This window comes from Archocentrus centrarchus, chromosome 4 (assembly GCF_007364275.1).
Source record: "Archocentrus centrarchus isolate MPI-CPG fArcCen1 chromosome 4, fArcCen1, whole genome shotgun sequence".
NCBI lineage: Eukaryota > Metazoa > Chordata > Actinopteri > Cichliformes > Cichlidae > Archocentrus > Archocentrus centrarchus.
Genome location: NC_044349.1, coordinates 37,330,186 through 37,352,272, shown reverse-complemented (window position 1 = coordinate 37,352,272; position 22,087 = coordinate 37,330,186). Strand labels below are relative to the sequence as shown.

Here is a 22,087-nt window from a genome sequence, read left to right as displayed (position 1 = left end):
AGAGAGCTGCTGCGGAATCCGGAAAGCGCCGGGACGTTTCTGTCAACATCCAATCGAAGCCGCCGTTTCGGCATTGGGCCCAATCGTAGTGGATGACGTAGCTATCCCGTGGAAATCAGCTTCATGGTGCGTTCACATACACATACATACACATATATACACACACACACACACACACACACACACACATATATAAAACAACAACAAAGGTGCGTTCAAGGTTTCTTAATTGTCGTATGTCTGTGTAGATTCTCAGTTATCCAGGTCATAGTAGTCTCTGGAGCTTGAAAAAGGCGACTGGACTTCTTTTTGTTTCTTGAAGACGTTTCACCTCTCATCCGAAAAAAATATGACCCACGCCCCCTTCACACCTGGGCACATGTGTTCACGCACATGATCAATAGAGGGTCATGACCACCTCCAGGGGACTACGCCCACAGGGGTTTAAATACTTGGGTCTCTCCACCATTTGGTTGAGAACTGAAGAAGCCTTTCGGATGAGAGGTGAAACGTCTTCAAGAAACAAAAAGAAGTCCAGTCGCCTTTTTCAAGCTCCAGAGATTTCTTAATTGTCATGTATATGGTATATACAATGAAATGCTGGTGCACTCTGGGATAAAGCAGTACAGAGACTTGCATAAAAGTATCCTATATAGAAATAAACAAGTATAAAAACTATAAATAATTTTAATAATTGGCTACAGGAGGAAAATGGAAGAACATCTCCAACAAAACAAAGTCCAAGAAGTCTGGAGAAACATGAAAGAAATCTCTGGCCACTTCGAGGACAATGGAGGAGCCACAGTGTCTGCTGTGGGGTGGGCTAATGACCTGAATCTGTTTTTTCAGTAGATTTGACACTGGGCTGTTAACCACCTCCCCCACCCCTCAGCTCCCATCTACCCCCGTCTGTATGCTGTCCCCCCCTCTCTCCTGGTGCAGTGCTATCGTTGCCTGCACTCTCCTCACCCCCCACCCACAACAGAGCCTGCCCCATCTCCCACCCCAACCCAGCCTCACATCCACCTCACAGCTGATCAGGTGAGAAGTCAGCTCAGAAAGACAAAGATCATGAAGGCAGCAGGTCCGCATGGAATCAGCTCAGGGACTGTTCAGACCTGCTGAGCCTGAATCTGGAGAGGGTTCCTGAACTGTGGAAGACTTCCTGCATAGTTCCAGTGCCAAAGATCGCACAGCCCAAGTAGCCCAACCACAACAGACCCGTGGCCCTGACTTCTCATCTGACGAAGACCATGGAGAGGCTCATCCTGCACCACCTTCACCCACTGGTGAGCTCAGCGCTGGACTCCCTGTAGTTCGCCTACCAGCCTGGCATCGGGGTGGACAATGCCATCATCCACCCGCTGCACAGATCCCTCTCTCACGGAGAGCAGGAGGGGAACACTGCGAGGGTCATGTTCTTTGACTTCTCCAGTACTTTCAACACCATCCAGCCTGCACTGCTGAGAGGGAAGCTGGATGGAGCTGGAGTGGACAGGCAGCTGACGGCATGGACCATCAACTACCTCACCAGCAGACCACAGTATGTGAGGTGCCATGACTGTGTGTCTGATGTTGTAGTCTGCAGCACGGGGGCGCCACAGGGCATGGTCCTCTCACCCTTTCTGTTCAGTCTGTACACTTCAGACATCAGGTACAAGACAGACCACTGCCACCTACAGAAGTTCTCTGATGATACAGCCATCATCGGATGGGAACAACGAGGAACACGGGGGGGGTCACTGGTGACTTTGTCGGCTGGTGTGAGACCAACACTCTCCAAATCAACGCCAGCAAGACGAAGGAGGAATGCAGCACCGGTGAACATCCAGGGAAAGGACATTGAGACAGTGGTCTCTTACAAGTACCTGGGTGTTCACCTCAACAACAAGCTGGACTGGACTACAAACACAGACGTCCTGTATAAGTAGGGCCAGAGTAGACTCCACCTGCTGAGGAGACTGAGGTCCTTCGGTGGCTGCAGGACTCTGTTAAAGACTTTTTTTGACTCAGTGGTAGCATCTGCTCTTTTCTATGTAGTCGTCTGCTGGGGTGGGGGGGGTGGATGGACCGAAAGGGACAGGAGCAGGATCGACAAACTGGTGCGGAGGTCGAGCTCTGTGCTGGGATGTCCTCTGGTGTCTGTGATGGTGGTGGGTGAGAGGAGGATGTTAGCAAAGCTGACATCCATTACCATCACCAAACATCCTCGCTGCAGGAAGGAGCCCTTTCACAGGTCATTCATTCCAACAGCAGTTAGACTGTACAACACATCATGATGTCATGAGTCACCTGACACTTTACCTCCACTGCCATCACTTTATGCACACAGTATATATACATTTTATTTATTACACTCCCACCCATAAAGCACACTGTGTATGCTGTATACAAATTTTTTCACTGGCTACAAATGTGTATAGTGTTTTGATGTATATGTGTGTATATGTATATGTGTATTAATATATATTTTATGTATATAGTGTTTTCTATTCTATTTTATTTAATTTGTTTAATTCATCCTTCTTCTCTGTAATGAGCTGCTGTAATGTGCAAATTTCCCCATCGTGGGATCATTAAAGTATTATCTTATCTTAATACACTCATACACCTTCATACACCCATAAATATAGATAAGATAAATAATACAAGGGGAAAAGTACAAAAATAAACTGTATTGCGCATGTAATAGATAAGGTTATTTTACGAGACAGATTATTGCACACGGTTGTCATTGAGGAATGGGTTCAGATCAGTGATGTCTCTGTGAAATAAACCGTTTGACAGTCTTGTAGTGTGTGTTTTAACAGCGCTGTATTTCTCGCCCGAGGGGAGGAGCTGAAAACAGGGGGTGGGCAGGGTAGGAAGGGTCCTTCAGGATGTTTGATATTTTGCTACAACAGCGAGAACTGGAGAGTTCCTCTGGGGCAGGTAAGGATGAGTTGGTGATCTTTTGGGCTGCACTGATTACTCTTTGGAGAGCTGCCAAGCTGTTTCCAAACCACACCAGGAGGCCATGTGTCAAGACACTCTCTAAGGAGCAGTGGTAAAAGGACACCAGTGTCTGCTGTGACAAACTGACCTTCTTGAGGTTTCTCAGGAAGTAGAGATGCTGGTGTGCCTTCTTGACCAGTTTGCTGATGTTCACGAGAGGTCTGATGTGATTAGTGTGCCCAGGAATTTACAGTAGTGCCGTGTTTTCATTAGTACCTACTCAGTGTGGGTCAACTCGACTCGGCGCATCTCGCCACGGTCTTGTTTTGTTTCCATTTGAGGACCACCTCAAAACACAACACAACAGTGGATGAGATAGAGGCAAGCTAACATAGCTAAGGCCAGTTTACTATCGTCATCATGTATAAGTCCTCCGTACAATGTTTTAATGGATGAAGGTTATCATTGTTAAGTATTAACCATATACCGCTGAACATGTCATAATCGACTCAGTGTACTTCAAAAGTGCCGTTGGTCACGTACTTACGGCAACAGTTATTGTAATAACCCTATGTTGGTTGTGAAGTACAGTTTCTCAGCTTTCAGAAACCATTTGAATTTTTCCAATAGGATAAACGGTCACATAATTACAGTAATTCAAAGTTCCTTTGATCAGCTGCCTCAGCGCTCGGTGTTAACCGGCTGTTCGGCTTGTAGGGGCAGGTAACGGGTGCTTCAGCGGTGATCGCCCGGCAGTATAGGGTTAAAATCTCTATGCTGTGTGTGCGTTTCACATGGCTCTCTTGTTGCAAAACTACGGCTGCAAACTGTCGGTCTGGGCATTCCCCGTGCTTTGCTCCATTGCTCCAGTTTCTTGCTGACAGGTTGTAAAAATGGCCCGGTTGATTCTGGTGAAGGAGTCGCTCTCATGACTCAACTACTGACAATACTCCCTGGCCAATCAGTGGCATGCTGTTCTTCCACATCACAATTTCCCATCGCCTGGGATTGCTTGGAACCCTGGCTGAGTGAGTACTAAAAAAGTACCTGGTACCCGGTACTAATGGAAATGCCTACAAACCGTGCTGAGTCGAGCCGCGCTGATGGAAACGCAGCATAAGAGGCTACCTGCACTGTTTCACCATTTATCTGCAGAGGGGGTGGTCTCCCCCTTTATCCTAAAGTCAATGATCATCTCTTTTGTCTTACATGCATTTAAGAGCAGGTTGTTTTCTGTGCGCCAGTCCATCAATCTCTCTACCTCCCTTCTGTACCTTTCATCACTCCTCTGGTGATGAGTTCTAGCATTGTAGTGTCATCTGCAAACTTAATGATGGTGGGTTTATTGTTGTGGGATGCTGTGCGGTCATATGTGTACAGAGAGTACAGAATGCACTCAGAACACAGCCTTGTGCCCCCCTTGTTGGACATTTTGTGGAATAATCTGTCTCGGAGGATGATATTGAATGCTGAACCATAATCCACAAACAACAGCCAATCGTAGTTTCCAGGCTGTTGCAGATGGCATGGTACAGTTTGGAAGGCAGTGGAGATGAATAGACATAGGAAATCTTGATAAGCCTGCAGCTACCATTAATATTACAGCTGATCAATTTAGCAAATTTACAGAGATTTTAACAGGAAAATATTTATAAATAACTGCAGAAAATACTTTAAAACAATTTGGTCATCAGTATTTTAATAGGCAAACCTGAGATTCACAGGTCTTCACAGGTTTGTGTGAGCTAAAAGCATGGCAATAAGTTAACTGGAAACAAATCAAACTCTAACTGTAAGCTTGTGATTATATAGAAAACACCAACACATTAATGACCTAAATTGCCATCAGTGGAAAGGTGAAGGAGAGCAGGATATTCTTAATATTCACAGATATGCAGTAAAGCCCAGGTTACACTGAGTAAAAAGGGCTTTGTCAGAAAATGAGGGTCAGAGTGTTTCCCTGTGATTGGAGACCCCAAAGTCTGACCTTATTTATTACGTTTTAAAAAGGCATAAATAACTGTAACACTGCCTGACTCCACTCACTCTGGGTCAGCCACCAGGTGGGAATAACAGTGTGCACACAGCTTCTTTTAACCTGAAAATGCAGATATTCACATGAAGACACAGCATGTCATTATGCTTGTGTCACGAAGAAGAATAACTTTATTGATCCCAGACAGAAATTCATGTCTGACAGCTCATCTGCTGTGGGTACGAATGATTTTCTGTATCGAGGAGTCTTCCAGCACTGATGTGTTTTTGTTCCATAAAGATGCTATAAAGTGGGCGATCGGCGTTGTTCAGCTTCGAACATCGTTAGTGAGCATTTTCCCACCACCTCTCCCAGCGTGTCCAGTCTGGCTCCAATTACAGATCCAGCTTTCCTCACCAGTTTGTCCGAGCGTCCTTGTTTCTGATGCTGCCCCCAGCAGACTGCAGTATGGAACAGCACACTCGCCACCACAAACTGATGGAACAACTTCAGTATTTTTTTAATTATTTGAAAATAATCTAGAGATCAGTTTTGTGATGTGGAGCATAAGCAGGGGACATTAAGCACTGAAAACACCTGTGAATGTCCACCTTACTGATGAGCTATCATTTATTCAGAAGCTCTTGTTTATTGGAAAACAGCTGCAGCTCAACATGAGTAACTCCAGCCTTTATAGACTGTTTTAAGAACTTTTTATTTACATCATATTTACAAAGACCATTCACAAACATGTACTTATTCTACATGCCATACAAAAGTGGAATTATTCAGGGAATAAATTCTACTTGTGAAATGAAAGTGCTCAAAAAAAAAAAAAAATGCTGCATCACTGCTGTTTCACTGTAAACAGCCTCACAGTGACCGCTGTGGGGACTGTACGTAGAGCCGTGGTGTAAGCAGGGAAATGTTCTCATTTTATATCCTAATAAAATAATCATAAATAACACAAAGTACGCCAGCTTTAACATTTGCAATCATAATGTTTAATATGGGTTCACCAATTATAATAAAATGTATAGTCTACCCTTTTTATGACACATGAATCTGTAAAGGGACATTTCGCCCTAAACTACCTGCATTTCTTCTGGTCTGTGGTCTGAATGATCAGTCTGGTTCAGCATCACCTGCTTCACCTGGCCCAAGGACCAATGAGCTTATGCCACGGCAAGGAGTCGTCATCCGTGACTCACAAGAATCATTACTCCTCCTATCGCATCGATCAGAATGTAATCACACTTACACACCTAATCAGTTTTCACCCAAGTTGTCATTTTATGGGTAATAATCTGTGACTTTTTACAGAAGCCATGACATGGTTTCTCAAACAACGAAAAAACAAAAATCTGCAAACTTGTGAGAGAATTACTTTCTTTCTACCGGGTTACACTTGCTAACTGTTTCACTGTGCAGAGGGAAGCGTGGATTTAGCCATGACGAGACGTTCGGGTTTGTGACTGGATGTAAACACTGTGACCCCCCCAGCTGAGCTCCAATGTTGCTAAGAAAATAGTTCCTACATGAAATTGGACTAATGATTTCTGCAAAGAGGTTTTCAGTGCTTTGAGCATCAAAAGGCCAGTGCCATTAAGTTTCATTATATTCAAGAGAAAGCAGACATTTCTAAAGCTGAAAATTGTAGACTGTTAAACAGCACTGAGTAAAATTGGCTTTGGGACGAACTGTCCCTTTAAAGTCCTTTCTTCTGTGATTCAGAGTGATGTAAGAGAGTGACCACAGGAATGGAGAGGGAATGTCAAAGCTGCTGCCAATCATGATAAGAAAAATAAAGACCTGAAATAGGGAACGAGGTGAGAAGTGTAGATTTTTGTAATATCAGATCCTAATGAATGGCCTCAGGATCCTGCAGATTACCATTTAGAACCACTAGGGGCAGCCAATTCTCCACAAACCATGCATCTGTAGTTTCTGGAAAAAATGAAAAGCTAAACCTGTTTACAGATGCAGTTTTTATACATTTGCATCCAATGTGTGCCACGATGTAACCATAAATAATAAATAGACGGGAAGCCAAAGAAGCAAGGAGAGTTCACTGTCTGTGAACTGGGTGGGTGTCCATCATCGAAGTCTCAGTGCAAATGAGTGTAAACATAATCCAGAGCAGTGGATGCTTTAGTGGTGCTGATGGTGTGCGGTGCCGCTCAGCGCGCTCACAATCCAATGTGTCACTGTGTCTTTCACTTCTCCCGGAGGAGGTGTAGCACGACCGCCTTCAGGTAGTGCCCGAAGGCACAGACAGCAGACACCAGCCAGTGAGAGTGGAAGCTGGGGTCAGTGTTCACCACGCACTTCGTTACATCCACCTGCAGGGGCACAAAAGGGAATAAAGATGACAAACAGCAGGAGTTTCCACACAAGTGGCAACTTTGAGGCTGGAAATAAAAACCAAGACGTCCAAACTTACAGGAGAAACGAACATGTTTACAGCCTGCTGCTCAAAAATCATTTCCCCCTTCATGATAACTGCACAAGGGCTTCCTTTTTATATAAGTCAGGCTTAAACTTTACTTCATTAATCACTGAACTGGACATCTCTTCGTGTGAAATGAGGATTTTTAATACATTTATGTGGAAAATTGTTGTTAATTTTAAACTAACTGTTTGTGAAGTTTGAACTCCTGTTTAGGTGAGTGAAATGTGCTTGTTCTTCTGTTGCTCAGCTCTAACGAGCAGGTATCTGTGTCTGTGAGACGCTCATTCTCATAGACTGTATACCAAAGATGGACAAAGGAACTAGAATCACTCATTTATTTTGGCATTTTGAAGCCACCATGTTAGTTTTTCAAAGCCTGAAGTGACCTTATGTGGACCAAAGGGTGGAGTGCCAAATTATCAGCTAAGACCTGCTAATTAGTGCTAAATTACAGACTAATTAATCATATGATGTAGGTTTAGGAGTCAAAAGCAGGTTCCAGGGGTGCCTGGGTGGCTCAGTGGTGGAGCAGGTGACCACATGCATATGCTGCTTTGCGGTGCGGGTGGCACGGATTCGAGTCCCGGCCTGTCTCCAATTTCCTTGCATGTCTTCCCCCATGTCTTTCCCCCATTTCCTGTCTCTACACTGTCAACAAATCCACTAAAAGAATTTAAAAATTCCCAGGCAGGGACACACGGGACTAACAAAATAAAACAGGTTGTGAGTGATCAGGGAGCCCCCAGCACAGAGATGAAGCCTTCACAAGATACAAGAGCACCCTGGAGAGGCCAGACCAAGAAACACAAAAACATGAAACTAAGACACAGAAACACAGGAAAAAAACCAGCGTCCACGATAATCCCAGAACTTCACTGCCCAAAACTGAAGCACAAACTTCTTGGCTGGCCTATCCCACAGAGCAAACCGTGTTATTTGTCAGATACCAAATGACTGTGCAGTTATTATAAAGGCCCAAACTGTTGTGTAGCCGGCTATAAACAGGCTTTTTAATGTTGCAAAGCTGAGTCGTTTGGCCGTTGCATTGCAGTTTTTCACACTCATGTTTTAGATTCATTTTCCATACCTGAAAGCTGCTATGGATGCTAATCAAGCTAACTAAGGTTAGCCGATAACTGCGGCTCCAAAAATCTAACTTTGCAGCGACCGTTATGCTAAGATTGACATTTCAAAACAGGACTTCATGATGTCACAGTGGCTACATCCATGCAGTCTATTGTTCTAACCCTCTGAGGTCTAAGTAGCCCTGTCCCTAGGCTATGAGGATATGTTATTTTTGAAAGTTGTTCTGCCAAGTCTCTGTAGTCAGACGGACACATCAAAAGCTATTTTTACATTTTTCCCTCCCCAAAGAGTCCTTTTGTTTTTTTCCCCAAAACACAGGGGTAGAGTTTCTCCTCAGGGATGATGACTTAGTTCTCACAGGCTTTAACAGACACAAGAAGACCTTACACTTTCAACATGCCTCCTTCATTTGCCACTAAGAAACTGACAATCTGCAGATATTCAGCCAGCCCACAAGAATGCTCTTTTAAAGCCAGAGGCCACACTTAATTCTCAGCAGTGCTTACAATACGAGCCTATCTACTCAACAGACCGTTACAGACAATGAAATACCACAGTTTAGTGTCAGTGCTGGCACTAAACACTTCTCTTAGGCTTCCCCACACACTGACATCATCTCTCAGAGCAGACATCTCTGTTTTAGAGTGGAAAACAGGTCGCTCATTTGTACTCAGCAGGTCAGTTATACAATGCATTGCTCTTTATTTTGTTACACTCCACTTCTCCCTGAACAAACGGGCTCGGGTGCCATGTTTCAGAGTGGGCGGGTATTCACCAGCCTGTGGTCCGCTCTGCTGGACAGACATTAATGTGCTCTTTCCAGCAGAGCAGAACATGGGCAGAGGCACGTTGTCAGGCATTGTTCCACTTCACTCTCTCACACACACACACACACACACACACACACACACACAAACTACTGTTCCTGCAGGACTTTATCAGATAGGCTTTTCCCATAAACAGATTCTACAGCAGATCTTCCACTTACTGTCTGAAGCATTTGCTCCAGGTTTTGGCATTTTTTTGTCAACAAAGAATTCCAGTTCATTTCAAAGAAAACCAGTCTGTCATTCTGATCTGGGTGGGTGTAACATGATATGAAGTGCTTTACACAGGTGGAGCATGCTGTTAATCCTCTCAGTTGCAAGCACTGAGAAGATTAATGATTATTAAATACAGTGAGCTTCACTGGTTTGTGTCCTCCCAGCATCTGCTACTGATGTGATGAACTATATCCCAACTAAACAAAACTTTAGATCCATCATCCTCTGCACAAACACCCATTTACCTCCATCTGAAAGAACCGCCCATTACAATCATACTTTGTTTACAGGAACTAGAAGTCAGCTACGTGATTTCTTTTTGGAATTAACACTTTCTTACTTTCTTAAGGGCATGATGGTGAGATTCAGTACAATTTAAATTTTACATTCACCGTTTTTAATCTTTATCCAGTTTACAGAGAGCTTCATGAGGATTTTCCCACCTCATATCAGTTTAGCCTGGATTCACCTGAATTCCTGCCCCCACTGCAGAGGGCAGCCTACTCAAAACAAGACATCCTTAACTACCCCATATTGGTATATGATGGTTGCTCCCTCACCTGAACACCCCACCCCCTCCATCCCGCAGGCGCTCCAGAATCCCTGCAGCGCAGACCAGACATCCTGATGCGGGCCGGGCTGGGCCAACCCACCCCACCCCGCACAGTGGTGCTCCTGGGACGGCACAGACCACCCCTCACCCTGAGCCCTGCAGAGGAGGCCAGCACCTGCCACCCCAAACATTCCAGGCCCTACACCCCAAGACCGCAAGGCAGCACCCACCTAAGCCCCCCACCACCAACAACCAGGACAAACACACAGACACCACAAGAAGGCAGCCACAGGTTTGCAGTCCCAGGAAGCCACACGCAGTCCCCCAGAGTCTATCCCAGCCACCTACAAGGCACACTGGGAGCTGAGACCACAGCCAAACACCCCCGCTAAGTAATGGAGCTGACCAGTGGGAACCAGAGAGAATCAGATTCATCCAATTGGTTTTTAGAAGAAGCAGACATTCTCTCCATACTAATGTGACGTACTAGTAAATTTCTTTATTGAGTAATACACAGTTTATGTTTTGATTTCCAATTAATGAGGATAGTTTTCTTAGCGATGCACAAGGCAGTAAGAATGATGTGTGATATATTTGCCTCCATAACTAATTCACTGACGTCACCTAAAATGCACAGTCTGGGGGAAGTTGGGACACGACAACTAAACCATATGGACAGGTCTTCATATACTCTCTACAGTACAGTGCGTGTAAGGCCCATTTGGAACATCCTTTGTCCTGTACAGTGTGTTCTATGGAGAATTTTGTATTGTATAATTTGTAAGTTGGGACTTTTAGTCATTTTGAAGAGATTTAAACATACAGTAGAAATCGCATAAGTCAAAGTTGCACAAATCGAATAAAAAAAAAAAAGTCGGATAAAATTCCATGGGCCATTTGCATCCAACTTAGGCGATTTCTACTGTATTTCTGTCCAGAGGTTTTGAGTACCCATGTAGGTATTTCTAAATTCAGCTGATTGAGACTGAATCTTTCCTGCAGGTTGGACTTGAGTTGCTGGTATTGATTCCATATTTTGATACAAGTTCTTGGAATGTAGTAAAGTTTCTGTCTTGAAGAGGATGCTCTAGATTCTTTATACCCTTATCATGACAACGGAAAATCCAGCATTTTCTTTTTCTGACAAATATCTGGATCGCTTTAAATGGGTGTTATTTTACAGGGGACAAATGAAGACTTAGATGTTTTTAAAAATTCAGAGAGGTGTTTATACTAAGGCTTTTAAAGCAGTTATGATGCTTAATACTGGAGCTAATGAAAGAGATTTTTACTTTTCCACAGGGTGCTTGTTCTAGGTCCAACCATGGGCTGTCTAACAAGTTTGATTTGATTCATTTTGAGATGTCCTGCAATCTATTGGCTAAGAAATAGTAATAAACATTTGGTAATTCTGCCACTGTGTTTTGGCTTTTGTAACATTTTTAAACTTACTTGTGATGGTTTGTTCTTCCATAGAAAATTTGACATATTTAAATCTAGTGACTTAAACCAAGCAACAGAAAGTTTATTAGGGATCAGTGAAAACAAACAGTTGATTTTTGCCAAAACCATCATTTTAATGGTGGCAACTCCCCATGAGGAATACAGGTAAAGCATTCCAATGTGTGAGATCAGTGTTTTTAATAGAGGGATATAATTTAACCGTACTAAGAATGAGAGCCTGGCGGAAAGATTTATGCCTAAATATCTAATGTTACCTGACTATAGTGAGGTGGTGGAGATGTTCTGAAAATTATAATTCAGAGGCAAAACTGTCGATTCTAATTTGTTAATGGAACAATAGTTGACCCACAGAAAAAAAATGTTTAAACCTGATTTATGTCCAAAATGAATGTGATTAGCTATGATTACACTGCATCAGAGTAATTCCCCATTCATTTTGAACTTCAGCAGATTGTCCTAACACACACAGTAATGCATATCTCACACTGATCTTTTTTTTTTTTGCAGAGTATTTAGGCTGAATGACACACATGTCGGGACCGATAACCACCACGCCCAGCACAGCAGGGTGTGCACTTCCAGTGAAAATCTGAGCTCAGTCATCAGGAAAATTGTTAGAAATATTCTCCAAACTGGTAAAGATTTGTAGATACACGGTAAGTGGAAACGACCTGAAGGTGATGGACGAAGAGGTCACACAAAGGCTGTGTGAAAAGGAAAACGTGGAGACTCGAAGCAGAAACTGAAGCGTGACTCTGAAGTTACATGTCAACACAAGACTCCGGTTTTAATCTGAACCCTGCTCATACAGCCTGAAGCAAAGCGTCTGAGCGCATGTGCCTGCTTCACATACAGCGTGGGAACAACCAGAAATCTCTTCTATGCATTCACAGATATCTGCATGTGAATGTGTCAATACATTACAATAGTTATAGGACTGGATTTAAATATTTAGATAAAATCTAATTGATTCCATTGATTTGATTTGAATAGCGCCAGTGAACAACAGTAGTTGTCTCAAGGTGCTTTGTATTGAAAGGAAAAATCTCTACAACATGAGAGAAAGAACAGATCATAAATGAGCAAGAAAGCTGGTGACGGTAAGGAGGAAGAGCTCCCTTTATCAGGAAGAGCCCTTCAGCAGAACCGGGCTCAGGGAGGGGCAGCCATGTGTTGTGCCCAGGGGAAAACAGCAGGATAGAGAAACCACCACAAAGCCCAAACTGGCTTTGTTTGCATACAGGTACAGCCTGAGTGAGGAGCGGCATTTACTGAACAGGCTGGATTAGCTGATGGTTTCCCGTCTTCTTGGTTTTATAAGTGCTTATTACTGAACCCACAGATGCCAGCTGCCATTTTTGGTTAGGTTTCTCATAGTTGGCACAAAGTTACAACATCAAAACTATTCATACACACTCACACAGCAACAAGTAATAACTGTGTCTTACCCAGCCTCCTCTCCTTTTTAACCAGGCGGTCAGGCTCTTGCGGACAAACTCCCCCATGCAGTCAACAATGGTATGGACCATTGCTGGATGACCGTGGCGTACACAGTCCACCGCCAAGGCTCCTGCCACAGCGTACAAGGAAACCACCTTTCCCCATGTGACACCTGATGAGAGACACACAAGGAGCAAATTAATCAATACCCTTCTTTAAAGCTATATCCACAGAAGCATCATCGTCCTGCTGTCTGATGTATGAACACATAAATCATTATTTCACGAGTGGCGTGACCCTGCTCTTTTTGAGTATTTGCAGTAGGATTTAGTGCAACAAATGTGCCTGTCAGCAGCTTTTGTTAATGGTGGATGAACAAATGATCAAACTCCAGCAGGATCCAGGCCTGCATGCCTCTGACCCACAAAGGAGAAAACCCAAACACGAGACCTGGGAGAGCAGCAGGCAGAATGCCTCGCTAGATTAATGAGCAGATCATTTTCCCAACTGAGCTTGCATGCTCAGTGGAGCTTTCTGCCTCCACACCATTTACAGTCAACGTTTCAGACTATTTCTGTCCTGTTTATATGCCCAACACATACGAACCGAGCCTGGGCTCCAACCGTCTCTGTCATCCGATCCATTCCTACAGACTCGTAAAGAGCTCCGGTTTCTCTTAACAGGGAAATCTGGAAATTTGTAGATCAATATCTGCTGGGTTAGGAATTTAGGTTTTTGTTAACTGTCTGGAAAAGGCCAGAAGGAGGAACTCAAAGGTAATGGAAAAATAAATAAAAGGCCTGGGATTGATCTGCATGTTTAAAACTATGTTTCTCACTGCCATTGTTTGTACTGACAGCATATAGTCATATAGGGACCGATATATGGGGATTCTAAATATCACTTTACTTTGGACCTCTGACCTCTTCTTCAAGGTCAAACAAGGTCATAAAATGTCTTATCTTTAAAACTGCTTAAAATTCTGCTGCCTTTGTTTGTATTAGCAGCGTTCAGGAAATGATGCTCATATATGGGGATTCTGAATATCACATTATGCATCCAAATATCCTGTCACTTTTGACCCCTGACCTCACTTTTACAGTTCACATCTGCCTTTCCTTCAGGCTGACCTCCTTATATAATAAGCACAGTTATTCATGCCCACTTGTTATAGATCAGTAGCTGTTCTCCATCACCTGGGCTTTACTCTGATTACATGTTTGTGTAATCAGAGTAAACGTCTGTCACACTGCCCTGATCGGATTTTTACTACAAACTTTCTAAACTATGTTTAAAGGAACGGAGAAAACTAAATGATACATACAAAAAAACAATGATTCCCTTATAAGGACATCCTGGCAGAGGGGGGCTGCCTTGGTTGGTGCTCTCAGAGTGCATCTTGTTCTGAGCTAAATCTATTTTTCCAAAGCTGATAACTTATTGCACACAGAGGCCATTTTCACTTGTGAACTCGGAACAATGTATTCCCAGCTGGGACATTTTCTGAAGTTGTTCTCTCTCGCTCGAAGCACACGTGCTCTATCCGGGCACCACTATCGGCTAACGGAGGATTTTCCCTCAGTGGGAATGGATCTGAAGTTAACTCCCGTGTGTGCCATGTGTGAATAAAGGATAATGTTGGGTAATTTCCTGACCTGATTCTTTTTACATTTTCCAGAGTCCATGTGGGAACATGGCCTGTGTTAGCCAGTTTGTATGTCTTTGTATTTGGTGTTGAGGAGGAAGTTTGTGAGTTTTTTCATTAAAAATATGCTGATGACAGTAATGAGACCAACTAAAAATAGTAAAGTTATGGACAGTAGAACCAAAATAAGCATGCAGAAATTCTGCTGAGCTGATAGATTTGGAGAGTCCAGTAAAGTTTTTCTTGTTCTTTCTCTCTCTCTCTCTCTCTCTCTCTCTCTCTCACACACACACACACACACACACACACACACACACACACACACACACACACACAGTGTTGCATTAGGATGCCTGAATATATTGTAGCTGTAGTTTATTGTTGTCATGCAGGAAACCAAATGACATTTCTGACTCGTGCAGATTACACAAGTCTGTGGTCATAATCTACTGCTGCTCAGGACTTCCTCTTTGTTCTCTTCTTCTTCTCGCTTGTCCGTGTTTACACTGTCTTCACTGACAGATGAGTTTCCAACCTGAGGCCTGGATTCCTTTTTTGTTTCTAGAATTAAACTGAATTCCCTTCAGAAGTCGTCATAATCAGAGGTGAATTGGGCAGATGATTTGTTTGAATTACTGACTGACTGGAGTTCCCCTAGTCTGCATCAACTACCTTTTCATCAGACTGCTTTGTTAAATTCCCTGAGGAATAGCCAGCTGAGACTCGTGACTGCACTCTCTGGGTGGGGTCCAAACTGTCTGTAACAATCACTCATTCCACCATCGTGTTAACCTAATATGGACTGAATGTTTTCCCTGCAGCTCCGTTCCTGTAAGGGGATAATGACAGCCCTAAAAATGTTTCTCACTAATGGAGAATCCTGGGGTCAGTCTAAATAAGAAGTGTTTACATGACAACAGATGGTGTTATTTTTTTGTGAAGCATCTGAGTAATCTGCAATTTGCAAAAATATAGAAGTCAGTTCTCCAAACTCCAGTATTTCTTTACTGTATTCCCAGTGATGACCAAATTAACTTCCCTTCTTTCATTTTCCAGTCCAGGATTGTGCAGGTTAGACCTGTTAAGAAAGCACTAACATTCGCTCCCATGACGTAGGTCTGCATGGCTCGTTTTACCAGATTTGGACCTACCTGTGGAGAAAATGTCTGCAGCGACAGCCAGGAAGGCATCGGACACCACGCCCTCCGACGCCACTGTGATGTTCAGCTGTCGGGCGACGTTACGGTACACATTGGGACGGAGGCACTCCAACTCATCACCTGACCAAAACATCAAATTTACATAATTCTTACTTGCATTTAGTCCAAAAACACAGTTAAAGCAAAACTGTATGGCTCTGGTGCTCAAGTCAGCAGACCCAGGGGGTATGCTGCTACAGCCATATCATCATGTCATCATCTACAGACATATCATCATACCATCATATCATAATGTCATCATCTACAGCCATATCCTAATATATGATGATATGTCTGTAGATGATGATATTGTCATCATATCATCATCTACAGACATATCATGCAGTGGTTAGTTAGATGGCTAATAAAGGTGAATGCTAAGACCAAAGGCTGCATATTAAACATAGTTGGAGCTGCTCTAAGGAGAGCCATTCTTCTTCCTATTAATGCTGTTTTTCCCCAAAACTCACCTCAATGAATGCAACTAAATAACGCCGGCTTCTAGCACCCCCAAAACATCCCATTTTATTTCAGCATTTGCAAAGATTGTTACAATTATAATGCAAAACTAAAAACAAACAACAGATATGTTCTTTCATTTCTCATACAGGGCTAATATAAGCTGATTGAAAAGCCTTAACTGACCAATCACCTGATTCCAAATAATTATATAAACAATATTTACAGGGTTCAACTAACAGTGTATTAAATGAAGCAAAAAAACAACTTCAGTATCTACTCTTCATTTTGTAATAATTTCCACGTTTGTCTGTTCATTTGCTTTTGTAATTTTTTTAAACTGTAAAAGGACTTTATGGACATCCTGTACATTAGGAGTGCAGAAAGCAGCTGTGCTGATGGTCATCAGGAGGATAGTGCTGGAAATTTGTTGTGCATCCCTAATACTCACATATAGGTATTTTACTGTTATCAAAACACTAACAAATCTGATCTACTGTCGTGACCTCCTCTATCAAAGAAATCCTGATCTAGATCTTTTTTTGCTAGAAAAAAAAAACTGGCATAAAATTGGCATTAATGGGAAACAGCTCCATAGGGCTCAGTTCACTTTGGACTACTTTGCAGGTAACCCCGATGAAAGCAGAAATCCAGAGAGCAGGAGCTCTGGAGTTTTCAGAAACTCTTTGGTGAAGTTGTGAAGCCTCAAGTTGAGCATTTTCACCGTCACCATTTTGAAGTGACGAGCCAGAGCTGGAGCTCACATGGCAGCAGCTTGAAAATCATGACGCAGTCGTGGCCTAAAGGATATCTTGCTTTATTGTCCCTTCTGACTTCTGATGAACATCATGTTTTATTCAGTAAGACCTGAAACTAGTGGCCGAATGCATAAACCCATCAGAAAAGTGTTTATTGAAGTCATAGATGAAGACAGCGACAGAGCCATTTTATTACAGACATCTATAGGACCAGACTGCTTCTCACACCAAATGAGTCGCCCTCTGCTGCCCATTAGGAAAAAAATGCAGGCTTAAGGCACTTCTGCATTAGCCTACAATCTAATTATAAAGCATCAATAAGGAAGACCTGGAACCTCTCCTGCTCTCCCATTTTCACTGCTGTCAAACTCAAAGCTGACATCATTGCTGTCGTCCAATCATCTTGGTGCCTGCCTTCTTCAAGCCAATCAGCCTCCACTCTGTGAACTTTAAGTCTCACCGCTTACCTGTCATTCTCCCTTGCAGACTCATTCGTGCAATCCACCTCTTCACCTTCTCCACCTTACCTAAGTCACTTAGTGCTCCATCCGAGTCTCCATGCGGGGGGGGGGGTTGTAGGAGTCTACTCGCCAAATAGCTTGACTGAATTCTGTATATCAATAAATCATGTTCAGTTCTTCCTAATGATCTCTCATTATTGAACTATGTTGCATACATCATTTTTGCCTTTTGACACCCAAGGGCTGCATCTGACTAAGATGGACACTGCAGGGTCATATTTCACCACTTATTAATCTCAAGGTACACCTGCCCTAAACTCTGCTTTGTTATCTATTTCACTCTAAATGGAACCATTTTAAAGGTGAACATTGGAATGAAAGTATTAATCAAGCACCACAGGGAGACTGGAAGCAGAGGAAAGAGCCAGGCTGTCCAAAGATGCCAATAACATCCTGAAGTCTCTGACCTGGCCAAAAATAGTCTGTGATCTAAATAATTTTACACAACATAGTTTTTGGATCCAGGAGACAGACACCCTCTCTATTATTAAGATTAGGCTTAAAGCTTTCTTTCATGATCTCTAGCTTATAGCTAGGGCTGGATCAGGTGAACCCTCCCTTAGTTATGCTGCTATAGGCCTAGGCTGCTGGGGTTGGGGGGGGGGTTCCCATGATGCACCGAGTGTTTCTTCTACACTCCACTCTGCATTTAATCATTAGTTATTAATAATCTCTGGCTCTCTTCCACAGTGTGTCTTTTGTCCTGTCTCTCTCCCCTCAGGCCCCCCCTCAGCAGATGACCCCCCCCCCCCTCCCTGAGCCTGGTTCTGCTGGAGGTTTCTTCCTGTTTAAAGGGAGTTTTTCCTTCCCACTGTCACCAAGTGCTGCTCACAGGGGGTCGTTCTGATTGTTGGGTTTTCTCTGTAATTATTATAGGGTCTTTACCTTACTATATAAAGCACCTTGAGGTGACTGTTGTGACTCGATGCTATATAAATAACACTGAATTGAACTGAATTGATTTCACGTGAGTTTTGTTAGCAGGGTTAGACTGGTCCTCCCTGTTTGGAGTTGTTGTGTAACTTCTGGTCAGAGGTACAGATTTACATTTCAGACATGATGAAAACATATTAGATTGCTTCCAAAAATTCTGAACTATTTATATTTGAAAAGTTTGATTTAAACTGATTTTAATGTATAGGAGTGTTTAGTACCTTTATGGCCCAAAGACTTAGGGATTGTTCAGTTTCAGTATCTGCCCCCCCACCCCCACCCCTCAGTACACCTGAGCAGCCTGCTTTCAACACGAGTTTCCAGTGAATTATCTGGAGGTGGGTGGATAACCACAGAAGGCAAAGTGAAATCTCTCAGAGGAAGAAACTGCATCACATCAGTTTTCATATTGGGCAAGCATCCAGGGAGGAAAATACCAGGCAAACTTTAACCTTGATTTTTAAGGGGATTCCTGGGAATCACGTCATGACCCACTAAATAATAAAGGTATTCCTGCCACACATTTCCAAATGATGACATCTACATGGAAGTACCTGCCAAGCTCTGAAACAGTCTTTAATTACTAGATGTGGAACAGTTTATTCAGTTTTTGTTTTTTTCCATTTAAACATTTGGGTCTAAGAAATATTAGACCTACTCTGCTTTATCCAGGCTGATGAAGTCCTCTGTGGATTATCTCATTTTTATTGGCTTAAAATAGTAACATTTAAGTAGAAATCTAAACTAAATACTGATATCTTTATCATAAATCCCACTCTGTCACGTTAAATCATTAAAAATATACTGTGGCATTTAGCTCCAAGAAAACATGAACCTTATGTCCTCAGTGATAAACTCGGTAACCACTTTAGTAGGAACGTTTTTGAATATTAGACACACATTTGAAGGCGATCATGAGTCTCTGTTTGAACTGAGTGCACTATTGTGCGCAAAAAGCGCAGGAATGCTTCCCGAAAACTTACCCAGCCACAGCAGGACCGACGATATTTCTCCCAGAGTCCCACCTGACGCAGACAGTCCGTGCTCAGGCTTGGACCAGCCGATCCCGGCCCGGTTCAGCCTGGAGTGGATGTAGTCCCTGCACAGCGCTTTGGCCTGGGACACCAGCTCCTTGTCGGTGGGCGAGCGATCAAACACTTCAGAGGCAAACACAGAGGAGCGGCGCAACATCTCCATGCCCCCGTCACCCTCCGCGGAGCGCGCTGCTCACCTCCCCGCCTCCACTGCCTCGCTCAGCGGACGCTTCTCCTCAGCGGACGCCCCCCTGTTCGACCCTTCTCCTCCTGCCCTTTCCAGGAGATGGAAGACTTGCGGAGATTATCCCGCAGAACAAACACGCGGATTAGGTTGTGGATATCTTTTGTTAGGCTGGATAAAGCTTCAGGATGCAAACGCAATCAAGGTCTATCGAAACCCCAGGATGGAGAGTTCAAGGAGAAGTTAGACACTATTCCTGAAAAGATTTGCGTGGATCCGTAAAGGTGTGCGCACATCCTGCGTGATTCAAACACGCTCACCCGAATTTCTATGTTGAGTAAGTAATAAACCCCATCGCCCTAAACGTGCTACATTTGAACCTGTCATGAAGCAGAAAATGGTTTTCACTGACATTTTGCGCTTTCCACGTTACAGTGTGCAGGCAGGCTTTCCTTCTAAGGGAACTTATCGTGGAGGCAAAGGCGGAGATAAGCTGCAACCACACAAGCACCGCCCCTCTGCCCCCATCCCACCTCATAAAACACACACACACACACACACACACACACACACACACACACACACACACACACACACACACACACAGCATGGCCCAGTTTAATCTCAGCTGTTAATCAACAACTGGGTTTATTAAAGGTGTGTCTACAAGAAAATTGCGATTTAAACTCAAGTCATTCAGCTCCGTTAGAAGCAATAAACCATCAGTTTCTGCTGAAAGTAACAGGCATGGGATCACAGAAACACGAGAGCTGTGTTTTATTAAGCAGAGGCAGTTCCACAGTAAAATTTTAAAAAATCTGTTTCTTTGTATAACTCCAGTTCAGAACAGCAGGTGTCTGAATGCAGAGTAAAGACCCTGCAATACAAACACACAGTTTATGAGACAGATGTCATTGACATGCAGCAGTGGCATATAAAGAGGTGAGTGGAGGACAAATGCTCTTTGATCCGCCCTAAACTATAAGCTTTATTAAAAGGAAAGTTTTAGGCATGATCTTAAAAGCGTGGGGGTGGGGTGGGGGGTTTAACAGGTAGTGTGGGAGAGGTATGGTGTGTCTGTCTCACCCCTGTTAACACTTTCTTTGCACTGAAGGCTGAAGAAGGAATTTGATATTAAACACATTTCTTTATCTGGGAGCTGATAGCACACTTGTGCCTGTTTAGCTGAGTTTGAGAAAGGGCTCGGCTTGCCCTGCCCAAGATAATTAAAAAAAAAAAAAAATTCTGATAGAGTTCATTTGCACAAAGTGTTAACGTGGTTATTTGTCCAGAGATATCACAGCCAGGAATGGCAGGCCGTATCCTCGGCTACTGGAGTATTTCCAGAAGTGGGAGCGTATCTGATTTGTATCTGGATACAAATACAGGAGTGGTTCATTTAAGCTTCTCACCCAGCTCAGCAAGAACACACATTTCCTACAGGAGGCAATCCTTCCTTTAAACTAGTGGCTGGTTGTTGTTGTTGGTGGACTCATGGCTGGTGGTGTAATTTAACAGGAGGCGCATCGTGTCTGCTTTCTTCTTCATGGATTTCAAATGAGGGAGGTCACTTTTTATGTAAACCCGCTGTGACAGCACAGATAAGAGCCATAACAAAGAGAGTAACACACTACACCGGTTTCCTCAGCGTATCAAGGCTATAAATCAGGCAGCTCTGTAGCTAATCACACAGGAACTAATTATGTGTTTGTGCTGTAATAATTAAAAGCTGTCATCACTGACAGCCACATGTGAGGCACACTGTTGCTTGAAAGGAAGACGCGCCCTCTCCACTCACCGGCAGAGAGCTGCTCGAACCATCAGCTCGGCAGATGAGCAGTATCAGCGTTTCTGGGGAAGACACCACACCCGCTGCTCACGCTGTTTGGACATGCCCGAGGAATGCCCCGCTTTCTTTATGACTGACTGGCATTATTTCTTCACAGATCCCTGCTAATACATGACACACAAAGACCAACTCTTCAAACTGTAACTGACCACGTGAACTGGAGAGCGCGGACTTCTCTTATTACCTTCAAAACGCCGCCCGTATCACACACTCAGCTGAAGTGTTGTTAGTGTACACTTTGCTGTTGATATACTTCAGGTTATGCAAGCTGTGCGGATGAAATTTTAACCTCAAGTTAACATTTCTCAGGTGAGCAGCAGTGTCATTGACAGGGTCACACAGTCAAATGTAAAATAAAGGCTACACTTCCTTATGATTGCAGTAATACAATTATTTACTGTTCCCATTCCTCCTCGGCTGTGATAGACTGAGTGCTGCTGGCTTTTTTACTAAATGCGGTGCCTTTGTCATTGCCCCTGTTCAGAAACCTCACTATGCCATTAATACATAAGCAAAAGTTTCCAAACTGTTAGGGAGCTTCTTCCACTTCCTTAATGA

At 43.4% G+C, this 22,087-nt stretch overlaps 1 protein-coding gene across 1 annotated transcript; it reads right to left on the bottom strand.

The window, feature by feature from the left end:
• Positions 1-5,605: 5,605 nt before the first annotated feature.
• On the bottom strand, positions 5,606-20,134 carry boka (BCL2 family apoptosis regulator BOK a). The gene is made up of 4 exons (XM_030728134.1): positions 19,446-20,134; positions 15,744-15,872; positions 12,956-13,119; positions 5,606-7,251 (listed from the first exon to the last, which is right to left on the bottom strand). Exons 1-4 carry the CDS (start codon positions 19,657-19,659, stop codon positions 7,126-7,128), a joined length of 633 nt encoding a protein of 210 aa, XP_030583994.1. The 5' UTR covers positions 19,660-20,134; the 3' UTR covers positions 5,606-7,125.
• Positions 20,135-22,087: the final 1,953 nt, after the last annotated feature.

What these genes read in the sequence shown, in the direction of transcription:
- boka (XM_030728134.1), bottom strand. Translation starts at nt 19,659, where the DNA reads ATGGAGATGTTGCGCCGCTCCTCTGTGTTTGCCTCTGAAGTGTTTGAT. An exon ending in GTCGGTCCTGCTGTGGCTGG is followed by an intron (nt 15,873 to 19,445) that starts GTAAGTTTTCGG and finishes TGTTTTGGTCAG; the next exon opens with GTGATGAGTTGGAGTGCCTC. An exon ending in TAAAAAGGAGAGGAGGCTGG is followed by an intron (nt 7,252 to 12,955) that starts GTAAGACACAGT and finishes GTGCCCCTGCAG; the next exon opens with GTGGATGTAACGAAGTGCGT.